Raw genomic sequence first — 14,995 nt, 5'->3', positions numbered from 1 at the left:
GCCACGTAAGTCTTCATCTCTCCTCCTCTTCCTCACGTGGTTAGCTCTGAGCTGCTAGTCTTCCAGTGTGTTTCTACCAGTGTGTTTGGTGGTTTATGCTATCCTGTTACTGTATAGCTACCAGTATGTTTGGTGGTTTATGCTATCCTGTTACTGTATAGCTACCAGTATGTTTGGTGGTTTATGCTATCCTGTTACTGTATAGCTACCAGTATGTTTGGTGGTTTATGCTATCCTGCTAGTGTATAGCTACCAGTATGTTTGGTTGTTTATGCTATCCTGTTACTGTATAGCTACCAGTATGTTTGGTGGTTTATGCTATCCTGCTAGTGTATAGCTACCAGTATGTTTGGTGGTTTATGCTATCCTGTTACTGTATAGCTACCAGTATGTTTGGTGGTTTATGCTATCCTGTTACTGTATAGCTACCAGTGTGTTTGGTGTTTTATACTATCCTGCTAGTGTATAGCTACCAGTGTGTGTATGGTGCCTGGGATAACCTTAAGAATCAGGAAGATTGTGAGAATCTGTGTGTATCTTCTATCCAATGGGGCTGTGTGTGTGCGTGTGTGTCATGAGGGCCCAAGCTGAAGGCCTGTTTCCCCCCCCCCCCCCGCCGGCCCTGAGCACACTCCACACGAGACAATTACCCAGAATCCTACTGAGACACGTTTTGTTCTCTTAATCCGGTGTTGTTAATTATGTAGCGATGAAACCCCTCTGTGTTCCCCTGCTGTGCTCAGGGAGGACCTGGTGGCGTGTGTGTGTGTGTGTGTGCATCTCTCAGGTAGTCCTGTGCCAGCCTCGTCACACCGCTCTCCCATAATCCCTTTCTCCATACCCATCTGACAGTGTGACATCCCTTTAGGGTCGACATTGAGTGAGACCCGAGGACTGACACACACGCGCACACACACGCCCCTCACACATGGTCTCCGGCTGTTGATTGGCCCTCACAGAGTGTTTACATGAAGACATGAGGGTCTGAGTCCTCCGCCCTCTCAACACCTCCGACACTGTTCAGCTACGTCACCTCCGCTCTGGTCCTCGCTGGGAAGCTTGGTGTGTGTATGGTGTGTGTGTGTGTGTATGTGCTGAATAACAGCTTTGTTTCCTCTTGTTTCCTCTCAGCCAGGAGAGAGGAGGAGTTGGAGCAGAAGACCTCCATCAAGAAGAGAGTCAAACATCTGAAGGTGCTGGACCCAAAGATAGCTCAGAACCTGTGTAGGTACCACACATACACACACCATACTCACACACACACACACCATACATACACACAGGGAGGGAGGGGGGATGACAAGGAACTTATTGCTGAGACCACTCAACTCAACTCTCTCTCTCTCTGTCTCTCTCTCTCTCTGTCTCTCTCTCTGTCTCTCTCTATCTCTCTATCTCTCTCTCTCTCTCTCTCTCTCTCTCTCTCTCTCTCTCTCTCTCTCCGAATGTATACAGCACCTTACTCTCTCCCCCTACATCCCTCTCTCCTGATAGGTGAACACAGTGCCAGCTGTCACTCTCTTAATATTCACCATCCCCCCCCCCCTTCCCCCCACACTCATCTGAAGTGTTTAGAGGGCAGACTGAAACATGCCGAGACACCCAGTCATTCTCGCCGTTGTGGCCTCGGTTCTGGAACCCTCCACGTTGCTGAGACTAGAGGACGAAGTAGATTGAGACACTGCAGAGAAGCTGCGAGGCTTAATGAACCCCAGCCCAGAAACACCTGCTCTCCCAGCACACACACACACACACATCCATGCACCGATACTCACACGTGCACTCTCACACACACATCAATGCACCAATACTCACTCACACACGCACACACACACACGCACGCTGAAAGACGCACAGATTTTTCATTAAATGAAGACCCAGAGGTGCTAAGTGGGATCAGACAGTTACCAGAAATACAGCATGTTATTAGAGATGGGAAGCTCTGATGTGAGGAGAACTGCCTGTGATCAGAGCACAAGAAAATAAGCTGGTCGCAAGGATGGAGAGACGAGAAGTGCGGGTTTGAAAGAATGTGTGTGGTGCCTTCCCGCGAGTGTGTGTGTGTGTGTCCTGCTTTGTGTGGTGCCTGTGTGTGAGCCGTGAGTGTGTGCTTTGCAGCCAGAAAGGGACATGCAGAAAGAGCTCTCATTTATATAGTAAATCGATTATTTTACACTTGTAAAACACCTTTAGGTGTTCAAATCATCCATCAATTTTCTTAATGAGTGACATTTGGTCGTTGTATCTCATCAGCAAACACACCCACGCACGCAGGCACGCACGCACGCACCCTTCCTCGCTGATAGTGTAATGTCCCACTCATTTAGAGTGTGTGTCAGTGAGTGAAAAACAGTTTTTCCTTGGCTGAGAGAGAAAGTAAGTGAGAGACAGCGTGGGAAAGAGTACCAGACAGATTTGAATAGTTATGTAGGCCAGACACAATGTATGAAACTGACGTTCATGCATCTGTAAACACATTATCCCCCTGAGGGTTTGTTTGGATAGTCCTTCTATGTGTACGTCTAACTGGCTTACACCTGGAAAGTAATTATTCATGTCTCAAACACACACTCACACCTGCAACCCACAGACACATTCTTGCATTGGATAACACTTATCTTAATAATTTATTTTAAAAAATCGAATTGAATCAAATGGGTCTGTGTGTGTTCCTGTGTGTGTGTGTGTGTGTGCAGCTATCTTTCTGGGGTCCTTTAGGATGCCCTACCTGGAAATCAGACGGATGATCTTGGAGGTGGATGAAGAGCAGCTCACTGAACCCATGATCCAGGTACACACACACACACACACAGGAACACACACGGACACACTCTGTCTCCAGAACCCTGAGGTCAGGTGTGTTGTCTTTCCAGAACCTGGTGAAACACCTTCCAGAACAGGAACAGCTCAACGCCCTGGCCCAGTTCCAGGACCAGTACTCCAGCCTGTCTGAACCAGAGCAGTTTGGAGTGGTGGTGAGTCGCACACACAGACACACAGGAACACACACACAGGAACACACACACGCTAATAAATCCTATGTGTGTAATTCAGTGGAGAGGGGTAATTAATGCTGTGGGGCTAGAGAGACCAGGATGACACCTGTGGACTGCTCATCTCTCTACCTCAGCTCTGACAGGAGCCTACTTCTGCCTCCAGACGTCGTAATTAGTCTCTCTGAGGAGAATCAGACATGTACAAACTACGATGATTCACTAATGATTCACTTACAAACACGTGAACACATTAAGAACACAAACATTGGTCTCTTCATACCGCTAAAACTGATTTGTATATATATATATATATCTTTATATATAATATATATCTTTATTATATTGTCGGCCTGATAGTTTCCTTCTTAATATAAAGAGCTACAGAGCGACCTGAAGAAATGTCTGTCAGTGTAGTCTACCGGTGGAGAGCAAGAAAGAGGCGGGGGGGGGGGGGGAGAGAAAGAAGGAGAGAGAGAGATAGAGGTGAGGGCGGCAGCTGGCTTATGTAACCTGTGTTGGCTCATAGCGTGGGCTCTAGCACATAACAGCAGGTTCAAAAGGAATTCTTGATTAGTGATTGTTCCTGCTTAGGCCTCCCCTCTCGCTCCATTACATCTCTCCTCCATCCTCTCTCTCTCTCTCTCTCTCTCTCTCTATCCTCTTCTTCCCCTTCCTCTGAATTCTCTTCATATATTTCCTCTTCGTCCCTCTCTCCCTTCTTCTTCATCCATACTGAAATGAAGAAGTTGTTTGAAGTCAGTCAAGGTGTGGTGTTTTAAACACAGCGCGGGCACACACACGCACACACACACACACAGTTCTCATAGTACATCAAGGCTCATTCACTAGCCCTCCTCCATTAGTCTGTAATATTCGGACCTGCAGACAGAGAGACGCTAAATGGGCATCTGACTAAAGCAGTTCCAGAAGACTCCTAATGAATCCTCCATCAGCTAGTTGTGTGTGTCGCCAGCTCCTCAGATAATCCCCTGTCAAACACGTATGACAAGCAGCTCTGTGAATCAAAGTGTGTTTCATCATGGATTAGACATGTGCCATGCAGCTTGAGGGGAGGGGGGTGAGGGGAGGGGGGAATGGGGGTACTGCGCCCCCCCCCTAACACCGTGCCAGGATATTTACCCACATGAATCAGGGTGTTAGTCTCCACGCATTGCTTTGGTGTCACCTCCACTAACTCCAGCATGTTTACCCCCCCACCACACACGCACTCAGGTACAGCACACGCACACACTTGTGAACGCCACACACTCAAACATGCACACACACTCAAAAACGCCACACACACACACACACACACACACACAGTGATCCGTGCTCACCCCAGCTCCTGCTGGTGCTGCTGAAGTGTCAAGCCAGAAGGAGCCCAGCAGCAGGACAGAGAACGTGCATGAGGTGGAGCAGCTTCTGGGCCTGGTAGTCCTGGGGTGTGGAGCCACACACACACACACACACACACGCACACACAGTCCTTTGATAACATCACTGAATCCTTAATTAAACCCTTGGGTGAGGACATCATATACTTCAGAATCGTCCCCTGCCATCTCTCCACCATATTAACTCACACAAACACACACATGCACAAACACACACACGCACAAACACAAGCACACACACACAAAAACACACACACAAACACACACACACAAGCACATACACACAAGCACACACACACGAGCTATCCACAGCCATACTGCTGAGGCCTCAGATCCAATGCAATATTTCCCAATTGACTGTAATTGTGTGAGAGTGGTAATCCAACACGAGGCTTATTGTATATTCCGCCCATCCACTCTTTGCCCTGTGGACGCTCGCTCTGCAATTAACTTGCCATGCCTGGTCCCCAAATCAAATCACTGCCAGAATCCATTATTTGTTCCTGCCCAACGTAAAAGCAGTGGTGTGCGGGTGGCAAAAGCCCCTCCTCCTCCTCTCCCCTCCTCATCTCCCCCTCCTCCCTTCCCTCTTCATCCTAGTTATCATCCTTCCCTCTCTCCCGTCTCTCCTCACTTCTCCCTCGTCCTGCTGGACAGTGGGGAGGATGGGAAGGAGAGGAAAGGAGGGGAAGGAGAGGTGAGGAGAGGAGGAAGATAATGAGGGAGGAGGAGGGGGAGTGAGAGGAAGGGGAGGGAGGGGGGCAGCATGGGACATAGCTGCCAAATCAGCAGTGTGATTCACCACCACCAAACACCTCACCACCCCCCCCCCCCCCCCCCCCTCCCCCCTCTCCACAGATGGGCAGTGTGAAGCGCCTCCGCCCGCGCCTCAACCACATCCTGTTCCGGCTGCAGTTCGAGGAGCAGGTGAGCCTGCTGCGCCCCGACATGCTGGCGGTGAGCGCGGCGTGCGAGGAGGTGCGGCGCAGCGCCGCCTTCAGACGCCTGCTGCAGCTGGTGCTGCTGCTGGGGAACTACATGAACGCAGGCTCGCGCAACGCCCAGTCCTACGGCTTCCACCTCAGCTCCCTCTGCAAGGTGCGGCCCGCCCGCCTGCCACACACACACGTGGACACACGCACGCGTGAGCAGGCACACACGTGTGCGCAGACTGATGAACATCACTCACGTGGACACACACACACACACACGCAGCCTTTCACAGCTCAGAGGCCTGTTGACACTTCTCCTGATTTCTAGCATCACTTTTTAAATACATCACTGTCTTAATGTGTGTGTGTGAGAGAGAGATGGTGATTTGTCCCTTTGAAGTCCCAGGTCTTTCATGTCCCCCTGACTGTATGACTGTCCTATCAGCAGGTCTATCTTAAGTGGCTTTCTCTGCGAGACGCTCTTGTTTGAACCATGTGATGTGATTTAAACACCCAGAGCACACACACACACACACACACCTCTATCTGCAGCCATCTATCAAAGCAGCCCGGACCAACAACCTGCTTATTCTCCTTCATCTGCCCAGGCCAGATAACTGGTGCCAGCACAGGGGCCACACACACACACACACAGAGACACACACAGACACACACACAGACACACACACACAGACACACACAGAGACACACACAGAGACACACACAGAGACACACACAGAGACACACACAGAGACACACACAGAGACACACACAGAGACACACACAGAGACACACACAGAGACACACACACAGACACACACACAGACACACACACAGACGCACACATACAGACGCACACATACAGACGCACACAGAGACACACACATACAGACGCACACAGAGACACACACACAGACACACAGCATAGCAGCCATAAATAAAAATACATTAAATAAACACAATTATATCTTGTGATAAGTTATGGTTTGTGAAAGGACATTGAAATGACCCCCACCAGAACCCTAACTCTACCACTGTGCGTGTGTAGTGTGGGTGTGTGTGTGTGTGTGCGTGTACTGTGTGCGTGTGTGTGTGTTAGCTGACCAACACCAGTGTTCCAGTGATTACACCACTTCCCAGAGTAGACAGTCTGCTGTTACTACAGCAACATACAGCCACATCCATTTATCACTGCCTAGTTAGACCTCACTGTTCGCACACACACAGACACACACACACACACACCATCTCCTCCCAGTTGGCATTGTCACGTGTTTGTCTTTGTTTATCAGTAGCCGGTTCCTTGTCTGTGGCACACACACTTGCACACTCCACACACACACACACACACACACACACACACACCTCAAGCAGCAATGTGTCAAACCTACAGACGACAGTGTCTTTCCTGCAGGCTCCTAGTTGTTTCTCAGTGTGTGGTCTCGTCTGTTTCTTTCACACAGTAGAGTCTCACACACAAACAGTCACTCATGCACACATGCACTCTCCCTGTCTCTCTCACACGCTCATCCAACACTCACACACAGTCTTCTACTGTCACGGTCAACTATGCTCCACTGCATTCGGTCATTGTGCGTGTGTGTGTGTGCCCCAGCTTAAGGACACCAAGTCGGCGGACCAGCAGACCACCCTGCTTCACTTCCTGGCCCAGGTGTGTGAGGAGGAACACCCTGACCTGCTCCACTTCCTGGATGACCTGCAGCATGTGGACAGAGCCAGCAGAGGTAGCACACACACACACACACGCACACGCGCGCTCTCTGTGTAACAGTGCCAGCCTGACTAACGTAAGCTGACAGACAGAAGGAAGCCAATGGGGGGAGGGAGGGGGTTCAGGGAGGGCTGGGGGCTGGACAGACTGTGGTTGTGGTCACATCGCTGAGGGCAACCCCCAGGAGGAAGTGTCAGGGCTGCGGGGAGGGGGGAGGAGGGAGGAGTGGGCTGTCTGGGAGGAGGAGGAGGAGGAGGAGACACATGGAAGCGTACAAGACTAGTCTGGATTCTTCCGTTACTGTTGTGTGTGCAGGGGCTGGACTTATGGATGGACTCTTAATGTGTGTTCGTGTGTGTGTGCAGCATACAGACCTGGTTCTGTGTGTGTGTGTGTGTGTGTGTGTGCGCAGCATACAGCCCTGGTTCTGTGTGTGTGTGTGTGTGTGCGCAGCATACAGCCCTGGTCCTGTGTGTGTCACGTCCGTCCTTACCACCATAAAGAGATGTCAATGAGGTTTTTGACCTCTAGGAATATTCCTCCAAACGCCCTCTTTACCTCAGACTGGCCGTTAAGATCCCTCAAGCCTAGAGAGAGAGAAAGAAGAGTGGGGAGGGGGGAGAGGAGTGGGGAGATGTAGAGAGATTGCTTTGCAGCATTGTCCATTTACTTGTCAGCCATTGCTATCACACATGCATGGAGCCCTCACACACACTCACACATCTCTCTGTCATGGGCTTATATGGCTGAAACCATGTGCAGAGCAGAACGGAGATATCCATCCTGGAAGCATCAATACCAGAAGCATGCAACTGCACACACACACACACACACACACACACACACTCTCTCACACACACACACTCCTGGCCCACCAGGGCATTGTGATCATTGCTCTCACATAAACGTCCACAATCAGAGTTCCTCATCCCTGGGTCGGGAGGCTGAATGCTGACCTGATTGAGACCCCATCAGCCCCAGGTGTACCCTGGGATAGGTTGGTGATGGAGCGGAGGACTGCGGGGCCATTAGGAGAACCGGGGGCAGGAGGCGTTGTGCTCGGCGCTGCTGGAGGGAGATGCAGAGAGAGAGGGGGGGGAGATTATCTTCAGGTGGAAGAGAGCCCGAGCTGGGAATGAATAAGGGTGAGAGGAGAGACCAGATGAAGGCCAGATGAAAATGACGCTTACTGTACGATGTCGCCCTGCCTGCCTGCCTGCCTGCCTGTTTGCCTGCCTGTCTGTCTGCCTGTCTGTCTGTTTGCCTGTCGGCCTGCCTTACTGCCTACTCACTTGTCTGCCTTAAGTGTGTGCGTGTCTCTCTTCCTGTCTGTTTCTCTACCTTTCTGTCTCTGTGGTATGCACTATACCTGTGTGTGTGTGTGTGTGTTCTAGTGTGTGTTCTAGTGTGTGTGTGTAGTGTCCCTGTGTGCAACGTCTCACCTCATTATCAAAGTTAGTCAGATTTTTCTTCCCCACTTGAAAGCGCGGGCTCCGCGCTGATGTGAAAGTGCTTCCTGAGCTAAGCAGCTTACATCGTTTTGTCGGGCGATGTTTAATCATGGTAATTTAGGACACGTGTTAGCATCTTTACTAGCTGTGGTCGTCAGCCGTGACTGGCTCCCCCAAATCCTCTCTCCTCCTCCTCCCTTCCCTGTCATCCCTCCATCCTCACCTGTTCACCAGAGCGGGGGAGAAGTGACACCCACACCTGCTCTATCACTTCCTCTCTCTATTCTAGTGCTGACACACACACACACAAACACACACAAACACACACACACACTTGCAAAGAACAGATGATAAACAAATCTGACATTTGGAAGTTTGTGTTGTCCCTTTGAGGATGTGATCCTTTCTGTAATGTTTACACACACACACACACACACACACACACACCATGGCAGCTGTGCTTAGCCTGTGTCTGGGACTGCAGCTGTTGGACCACTGACGGAGTGCTCCAGAGTCTTTGATTGGTGGAAACTGGTTTGGTGTCCTGGGGTTGCTGAGGCCTACCAGGTTACACACACACACACACACACATATACACACACACACACACACGCATGCATACACACGCATGCATACACACACGCACACCTAAGGGCATTCTAAGAAGCTGTTTTGCTCTGCTTGCATCTAAGCCTGATGTACTGTACCCTGGTTCAGAGAAGGGTGTGTAGTCTTGTTGCATGATTTTTGGGATTGAAAACTAAGAACAAATGTACCTTGTGGGGACATTTTCTCGAGCCCCACAACTTCAAGTACTATTTCTAGGGTTAGAGTTAGGGGTTAGGGTCGGAAGGGTAATGGTCAGAGGTCAGCAATGACCCGGTTTTGAACAGGAGTGAATGCTCTGTCCTCACTAAGATAGTGAAACAAACCTGTGTGTGTGTGTGTGTGTGTTTCAGTGTCTGCAGAGAACCTGGAGAAGTGTCTGAAGCAGATGGACTGTCAGCTGCTGCAGCTGGAGAGAGACCTGGACACCTTCTCCTCCCCGCTCCAGGACGACCTGTTCCACACCAAGATGGCTATATCCAACATGGCACACAGACACACACACACTGAGACAGGGCCTTATCTGACCTTGCCTGTCCAGGGTTGACAGCTGTGTTAATTATTCACTGTGAGTGCGTGTGCAACGCGTGTGTTGAATGTACCCCTCCCCGCCCCCCCTGGGTGGGTGCTGGAGCTGAGGTAGCTGCCCCCGGACGCGGAGCATCTCCTCCCCCCTGGGAGGTGCACTCTGAGTGGGCTTGACAGGTCTGTCTTGCCCATCTGTCCTTCACCCTCCAGCTGGTACACGCTGTCTGTCTGTCTGACTGCCTGTCTGTCTGCCTGGTCGTGTTGACGGCAGGCCTGAGCGCCTGGCGTCTCGTGGCCCCGCCGTGTGTGTGTTTGTGGGCTTTCACTTCAGGAATGTGTCCTGCTCACTCACTCACTTATTTTCTTGCTGTGTGTGTGTTTCACTGTGTGTTTTGCTGTTCCTGACTCTCTCTCTCTGCTCCTAGTCCACCCCCTGTGTAATTACCCTCCTGTTTTCCCCTCTCTACCCTCCTCTCTCTCTTCCCCCTCTCTTTCTCAGCTTTTTGATTGAAAGCAATTAGACCTTGTCCCCCAGTCTCCATCCATTGACTTTAATTAGAGAAAAGAGGCTTGCCTTTCCTCACATAGGCATGTGTGTGTGTATGCGTGCCCCTCCACCAAGCCAATTACCAGTAAGCCCCAGCTAGCAAGCTACACTACACTAGCTCTGTCATCCTAATAAAGCTCAGGCCATCTCTCCCATCATCGTGTGGGTGTGCACACACACATGTGTGTGTGTGTGTTCCTTCATGTTTTTCTGGGGAGCAGCTGTTGGTAGTGACTGTGTCCCAGGCAGTGACTCCTCACTGCTCCATGGGGGCTTCCAGCCCTGGTCGAGGGAGGGAGGCAGGGAGGGAGGGAGGGAGCGAGATAGAGGGAGGGAGGGGAAAGGGAGAGGGAGGGATAAATCTAGAGGAGAAAGAGAGCGAGAGGGAGGCAGTGAGAGAGAGAGAGACGTGTGAAGATGAAGATGGATAAAGAGAGATAGAGGACAGACTGAGTAGGAGGAAGAGGGATAAAGGGAGTCTAGGATAGAGACATTTGAAATGGTGGGGGAAATCTCTCCATCTCTCACCACACACACACACACACACGCGTGTGATCTGACTCTGCAAGATTAGAGTTTAGGGCCCTAACCTTCATTAGAGGGATTAATCATTAAGTCGACATCAAAGCAGTGGGATATTAACCATCTCGCTCTGAAGCAAAGGAGTTGAAACATCTTCATCTGCAGCAGATCCACCTCCCAGCATGATTTTAATAACTTCATATTCTTCTTTTAAGGTTTTATGCAGCATAGGAGGAGGGGTGAGGGGGGGGGGGGGGGGGGGGCATCTGATTGATGATTCTAGAGACAGAGAGTGTGTGTATGTGTGTCTCCACCCATGCTTGTTAGAATGCTTGTGTCTGAGTTCCTTATTTCTGTTTTTCCTTTTGTGTGTGTGTGTGTGTGTGTGTGTGTGTTGACTCATGCTTGACTAATCTCAGGTGGAATGCTTCGCTCCAGTAGCTCTGGCCTCCTGCATGCTCTCTGTGCATGTGGCCAACAGCAGGGCTTCCTCAGTGCACCATGCAGACATGACCTGAAGTCTCCTTCACTTGATCACAGTTCAGCCGTCGTCCTGCTCACTTGGTCACAGCCTTCTGACTGTGTCTCTCTCCATCCGGCTCTGTTAGAGCCACCTATTCTTTCTCTCCTGTCAGCGGCACTTTCACTGCACCTTCTTCTGCCTCTGTCCCAGCTCCTGTCTTGAATGTGTGTGTGTGTGTGTGTGAGTGAGTGTGTGTGAGTGAGCGAGAGAGAGAGAGAGAGAGAGAGAGAGAGAGAGAGAGAGAGAGAGAGAGAGAGAGAGAGAGAGAGAGAGAGAGAGAGAGAGAGAGAGAGAGAGAGAGAGAGAGAGAGAGAGAGAGAGAGAGAGAGAGAGAGAGAGAGAGAGAGAGAGAGAGAGGGGGGGGGGGGAAAGGGAGAGACAATGTTTTTCTGAGACTTTAGTGCTTTTAACACTGAAGTTATTTCTAGATGTAATTATAGACATCTCTGGCAGCCATTGAATCCTGTTCTTGAGATGTGTTATTATATTATACAGTGCCATATCCAGGCTCTACAGATACTCTATTGCCCTTAACACCCCCAAACAGTGAAGCCTTCACTGCCTTCTAAGTAGTCAGATATCTCTGACAGATTCATATCTGTTAGTCGGTCTGGATCAAACGATGGCAGGCTATGCCAGGGCTAGCGCCTGGTCTAGCGCCTGGTCTCTGTTAGGTTCTATCTCCTCCCTCCCTCCCTCCCTCCCTCCCTCCCTCCCTCCCTCCCTCCCTCCCTCCCTCCCTCCCTCCCTCCCTCCCTCCCTCCCTCCCTCCCTCCCTCCTTCCCTCCTTCCCTCCTTCCCTCCCTCCCTCCCTCCCTCCCCCCATCCCTCCCTCCCCCCCATCCCTCCCTCCCCCCCGCTCTCTCTTTCCAGTGTGGTACTCCTTGACCCCTGACCTTCACAGCTTTGTCCAGGCGGCCAAGGAGCAGCAGCAGAAGCTGGTGGTCACACACGCCAACATGACCACCCTGTACTGTAGTATGGTCGAGTTCTTCGCCGTCGACCCCAAGAAGACGTCAGTGGAGGAGGTCTTCACCGACCTCAGCAACTTCAGGGCCATGTTTGCGGTGAGTGATCAACCAATAAAGTCCCTGGATCCCCCCCTAGCATGCAAGATTCTACCAATTGCGTCCCTGGATTAACCGAAAATGCCAAGGTGGTGTTTTACCAGTCATGTCAACGGAATACACTGTGTTTCCTTTTTACACACTAACTGCTCAGTGTGTGTCCATCCAGTGTTTATAGTGTGTTTGTGTGTGTGCCTTTAAGGTTTGTCAGATTGAGAGACTGTAGCAGGTTAATGGAACACCCATATCCAGTATCCAGTCACACATCACCGGGCATCAGATAGGTCTGACAAACATTATGGAGCTCATTATAGTGGCTAGACAATCAATTCTGTCCGGGGGGAAATAATTGTATTGAGAAGTGTGTGTGTGTGTGTGTGTCTCTCTCTTCTGGAAGTGCTGCAGAAGAGTGCTGCTGTCAGCATGCTTGACTGAAGACACCTCCCCTCCATCCTCTGTCTCTCTGTATGAAAGGGGGTTGGGCTAGGTAGCAGGCCCCAGTCTGAGGGGGGGTTGGACTAGGTAGCAGGCCCCAGTCTGAGGGGGGGCTGGACTAGGTAGCAGGCCCCAGTCTGAGGGGGGGCTGGGCTAGGTAGCAGGCCCCAGTCTGAGGGGGGGCTGGGCTAGGTAGCAGGCCCCAGTCTGAGGGGGGGCTGGGCTAGGTAGCAGGCCCCAGTCTGAGGGGGGGCTGGGCTAGGTAGCAGGCCCCAGTCTGAGGGGGGGCTGGGCTAGGTAGCAGGCCCCAGTCTGAGGGGGGGTTGGACTAGGTAGCAGGCCCCAGTCTGAGGGGGGGCTGGGCTAGGTAGCAGGCCCCAGTCTGAGGGGGGGTTGGACTAGGAAGCAGGCCCCAGTCTGAGGGGGGGCTGGGCTAGGTAGCAGGCCCCAGTCTGAGGGGGGGTTGGACTAGGTAGCAGGCCCCAGTAAGAGCTGGCAGAGCCCCCCCCCCCCCCCCCCCCCCAGACCTCAGTCAGTTGCAGCACTGCTTCCAAACCATACCCTGTAGCACATATCCCAACCAGTGAAGAACCTGCAACACACCACCCCTGTCACACATCCTCATCACCACCTTCAGAGTTTCTGAATTCCTCGCCTCCAAGGCGGGGGAAAGGGAGGGGGAGGAGGAGAAGGAGGGGAAGGAGGAGAGGAAGGAGGAGAGGAGGAGGAGGAGAGGAGGAGGAGAGGGAGGAGGAGGGGAAGGAGGAGAGGAAGGAGGAGGAGGGGAAGGAAGAAGGGAGGGGGAGGAGGGGAAAAGAGGAGGAGGGGAAAAGAGGAGGAGGGGAAGGAGGAGGAGGGGAAGGAAGAGGGGAGGAGGAGGAGGGAGGAGAGGAGGAGGGGAAGGAGGAGGGGAGGAGGAGGAGGGGAAGGAGGAGGGGAGGAGGAGGAGGGGAGGAGGAGGAGGGGAGGAGGAGGAGGAGGGGAGGAGGAGGAGGGGAGGAGGAGACAGTCAGTGTCAGACCAGCTTCTTCTCTTCTTGTACTGACATGCTCACTTGAGGTCCTGTTCTGGTAGAGAGACTATGATCCACTGGAGAATGATTAGGATTAGTGGCAGACTGGACTGGGGTGGGGGGAGGGGGATAAGATAATAAGAAGTAATTAGTCCTCATTACCATGTAGGCTGCTTGAGTGACAGAGCCCACACGCCAAGCCACCAAAATGGATTTCACGCCTCTTTGCATCCCACCCCCTCACCCCTACTCATTTTTGTGTTACACTTTTATGTGTGTGTGTGTGTCTGTGTGGACTATGTCTCCCACTCATTCCCATTCTGAGGGTGAGACTGGCTGTAATCTGACAGTGGAAAGGCAGGCTGTCGCCTTTCTCATGAAACATCTATTTGAAATGCAAAGTTATTTTCCACTTGACTGCTACAATGATGAGACGAATCTCATTGCTTTTAATAATGATTTCCATGATCGAAATGTTGAAATTTGGGGGAATGAACCCCTTCTGTGAGGGGTGTACCTTCTTGAATGTTAATGTATTCCCTGTTCGCTTCTTACCTTAAAATCCCAGCATGCATTATGACCTGCTGCTGTGCAGTTATAGAGTGATGGCCAAAGTTACCATAGTTTTTTTAAACCGTAATGAATAACAACAAATAAAAGACAAGGAAAACCAGAAGGTTTTGATTTTGTTTCCAACACTAAATTATCAACAAATTTGCCAAGCTGCAGTATGCACCCCAGATATGGTGAGCTACTCAGGCCAGACATGCTAACTGACATTAGTACTAGCGGACATGCTAACTGACATTAGTACTAGCGGACGTGCTAACTGACATTAGTACTAGCGGACGTGCTAACTGACATTAGTACTAGCGGACGTGCTAACTGACATTAGTACTAGCGGACGTGCTAACTGACATTAGTACTAGCGGACGTGCTAACTGACATTAGTACTAGCGGACATGCTGACCAATGCTAGCATTTGTGGACATGCTAACAACACACGTGTGAGTCTTATGCGACATGCAGTCCTCTGTGGTGGCCGGGGTTTTTAGGCTCTGCAGGTGTCTCTCTGAGGCCATGAGCCAGTGCACAGTTATGGGTTTGATGGACCCGAAAACACGGTCATTACATTGTAGCTGCATGATGGCCGCGTCCATCACTCACACTGCAGAGACTGAAGACTGTTATTACTGTACCTTCAGCAGCGTCAAAAATAGGCAGGTTGACAGACAAGTAGGTAGGCA

At 51.2% G+C, this 14,995-nt stretch overlaps 1 protein-coding gene across 1 annotated transcript in view; it reads left to right on the top strand.

Annotated features, from left to right (window-relative positions):
- Positions 1 to 14,995, top strand: part of LOC146260736 (protein diaphanous homolog 3-like) — a 65,705-nt gene that overhangs the window by 17 nt on the left and 50,693 nt on the right. Inside the window, exons 1-8 of the mRNA XM_084668311.1 lie at positions 1 to 5; positions 1,132 to 1,224; positions 2,697 to 2,791; positions 2,874 to 2,975; positions 5,252 to 5,491; positions 6,941 to 7,070; positions 9,468 to 9,590; positions 12,138 to 12,301. The exon at positions 1 to 5 is cut by the window's left edge and continues 17 nt beyond it. Coding sequence (XP_084524437.1) covers positions 2,720 to 2,791; positions 2,874 to 2,975; positions 5,252 to 5,491; positions 6,941 to 7,070; positions 9,468 to 9,590; positions 12,138 to 12,301 — 831 coding nt within the window. The 5' untranslated portion in view covers positions 1 to 5; positions 1,132 to 1,224; positions 2,697 to 2,719. The remainder of the gene's footprint in view (positions 6 to 1,131; positions 1,225 to 2,696; positions 2,792 to 2,873; positions 2,976 to 5,251; positions 5,492 to 6,940; positions 7,071 to 9,467; positions 9,591 to 12,137; positions 12,302 to 14,995) is intronic.

The sequence above is a fragment of the Hypomesus nipponensis genome, chromosome 12 (assembly GCF_054491055.1).
Source record: "Hypomesus nipponensis isolate SF chromosome 12, ASM5449105v1, whole genome shotgun sequence".
NCBI classification, from domain to species: domain Eukaryota; kingdom Metazoa; phylum Chordata; class Actinopteri; order Osmeriformes; family Osmeridae; genus Hypomesus; species Hypomesus nipponensis.
Note: the sequence above shows the minus strand (reverse complement) of the source record. Positions and strands in the feature narration are given on the sequence as shown.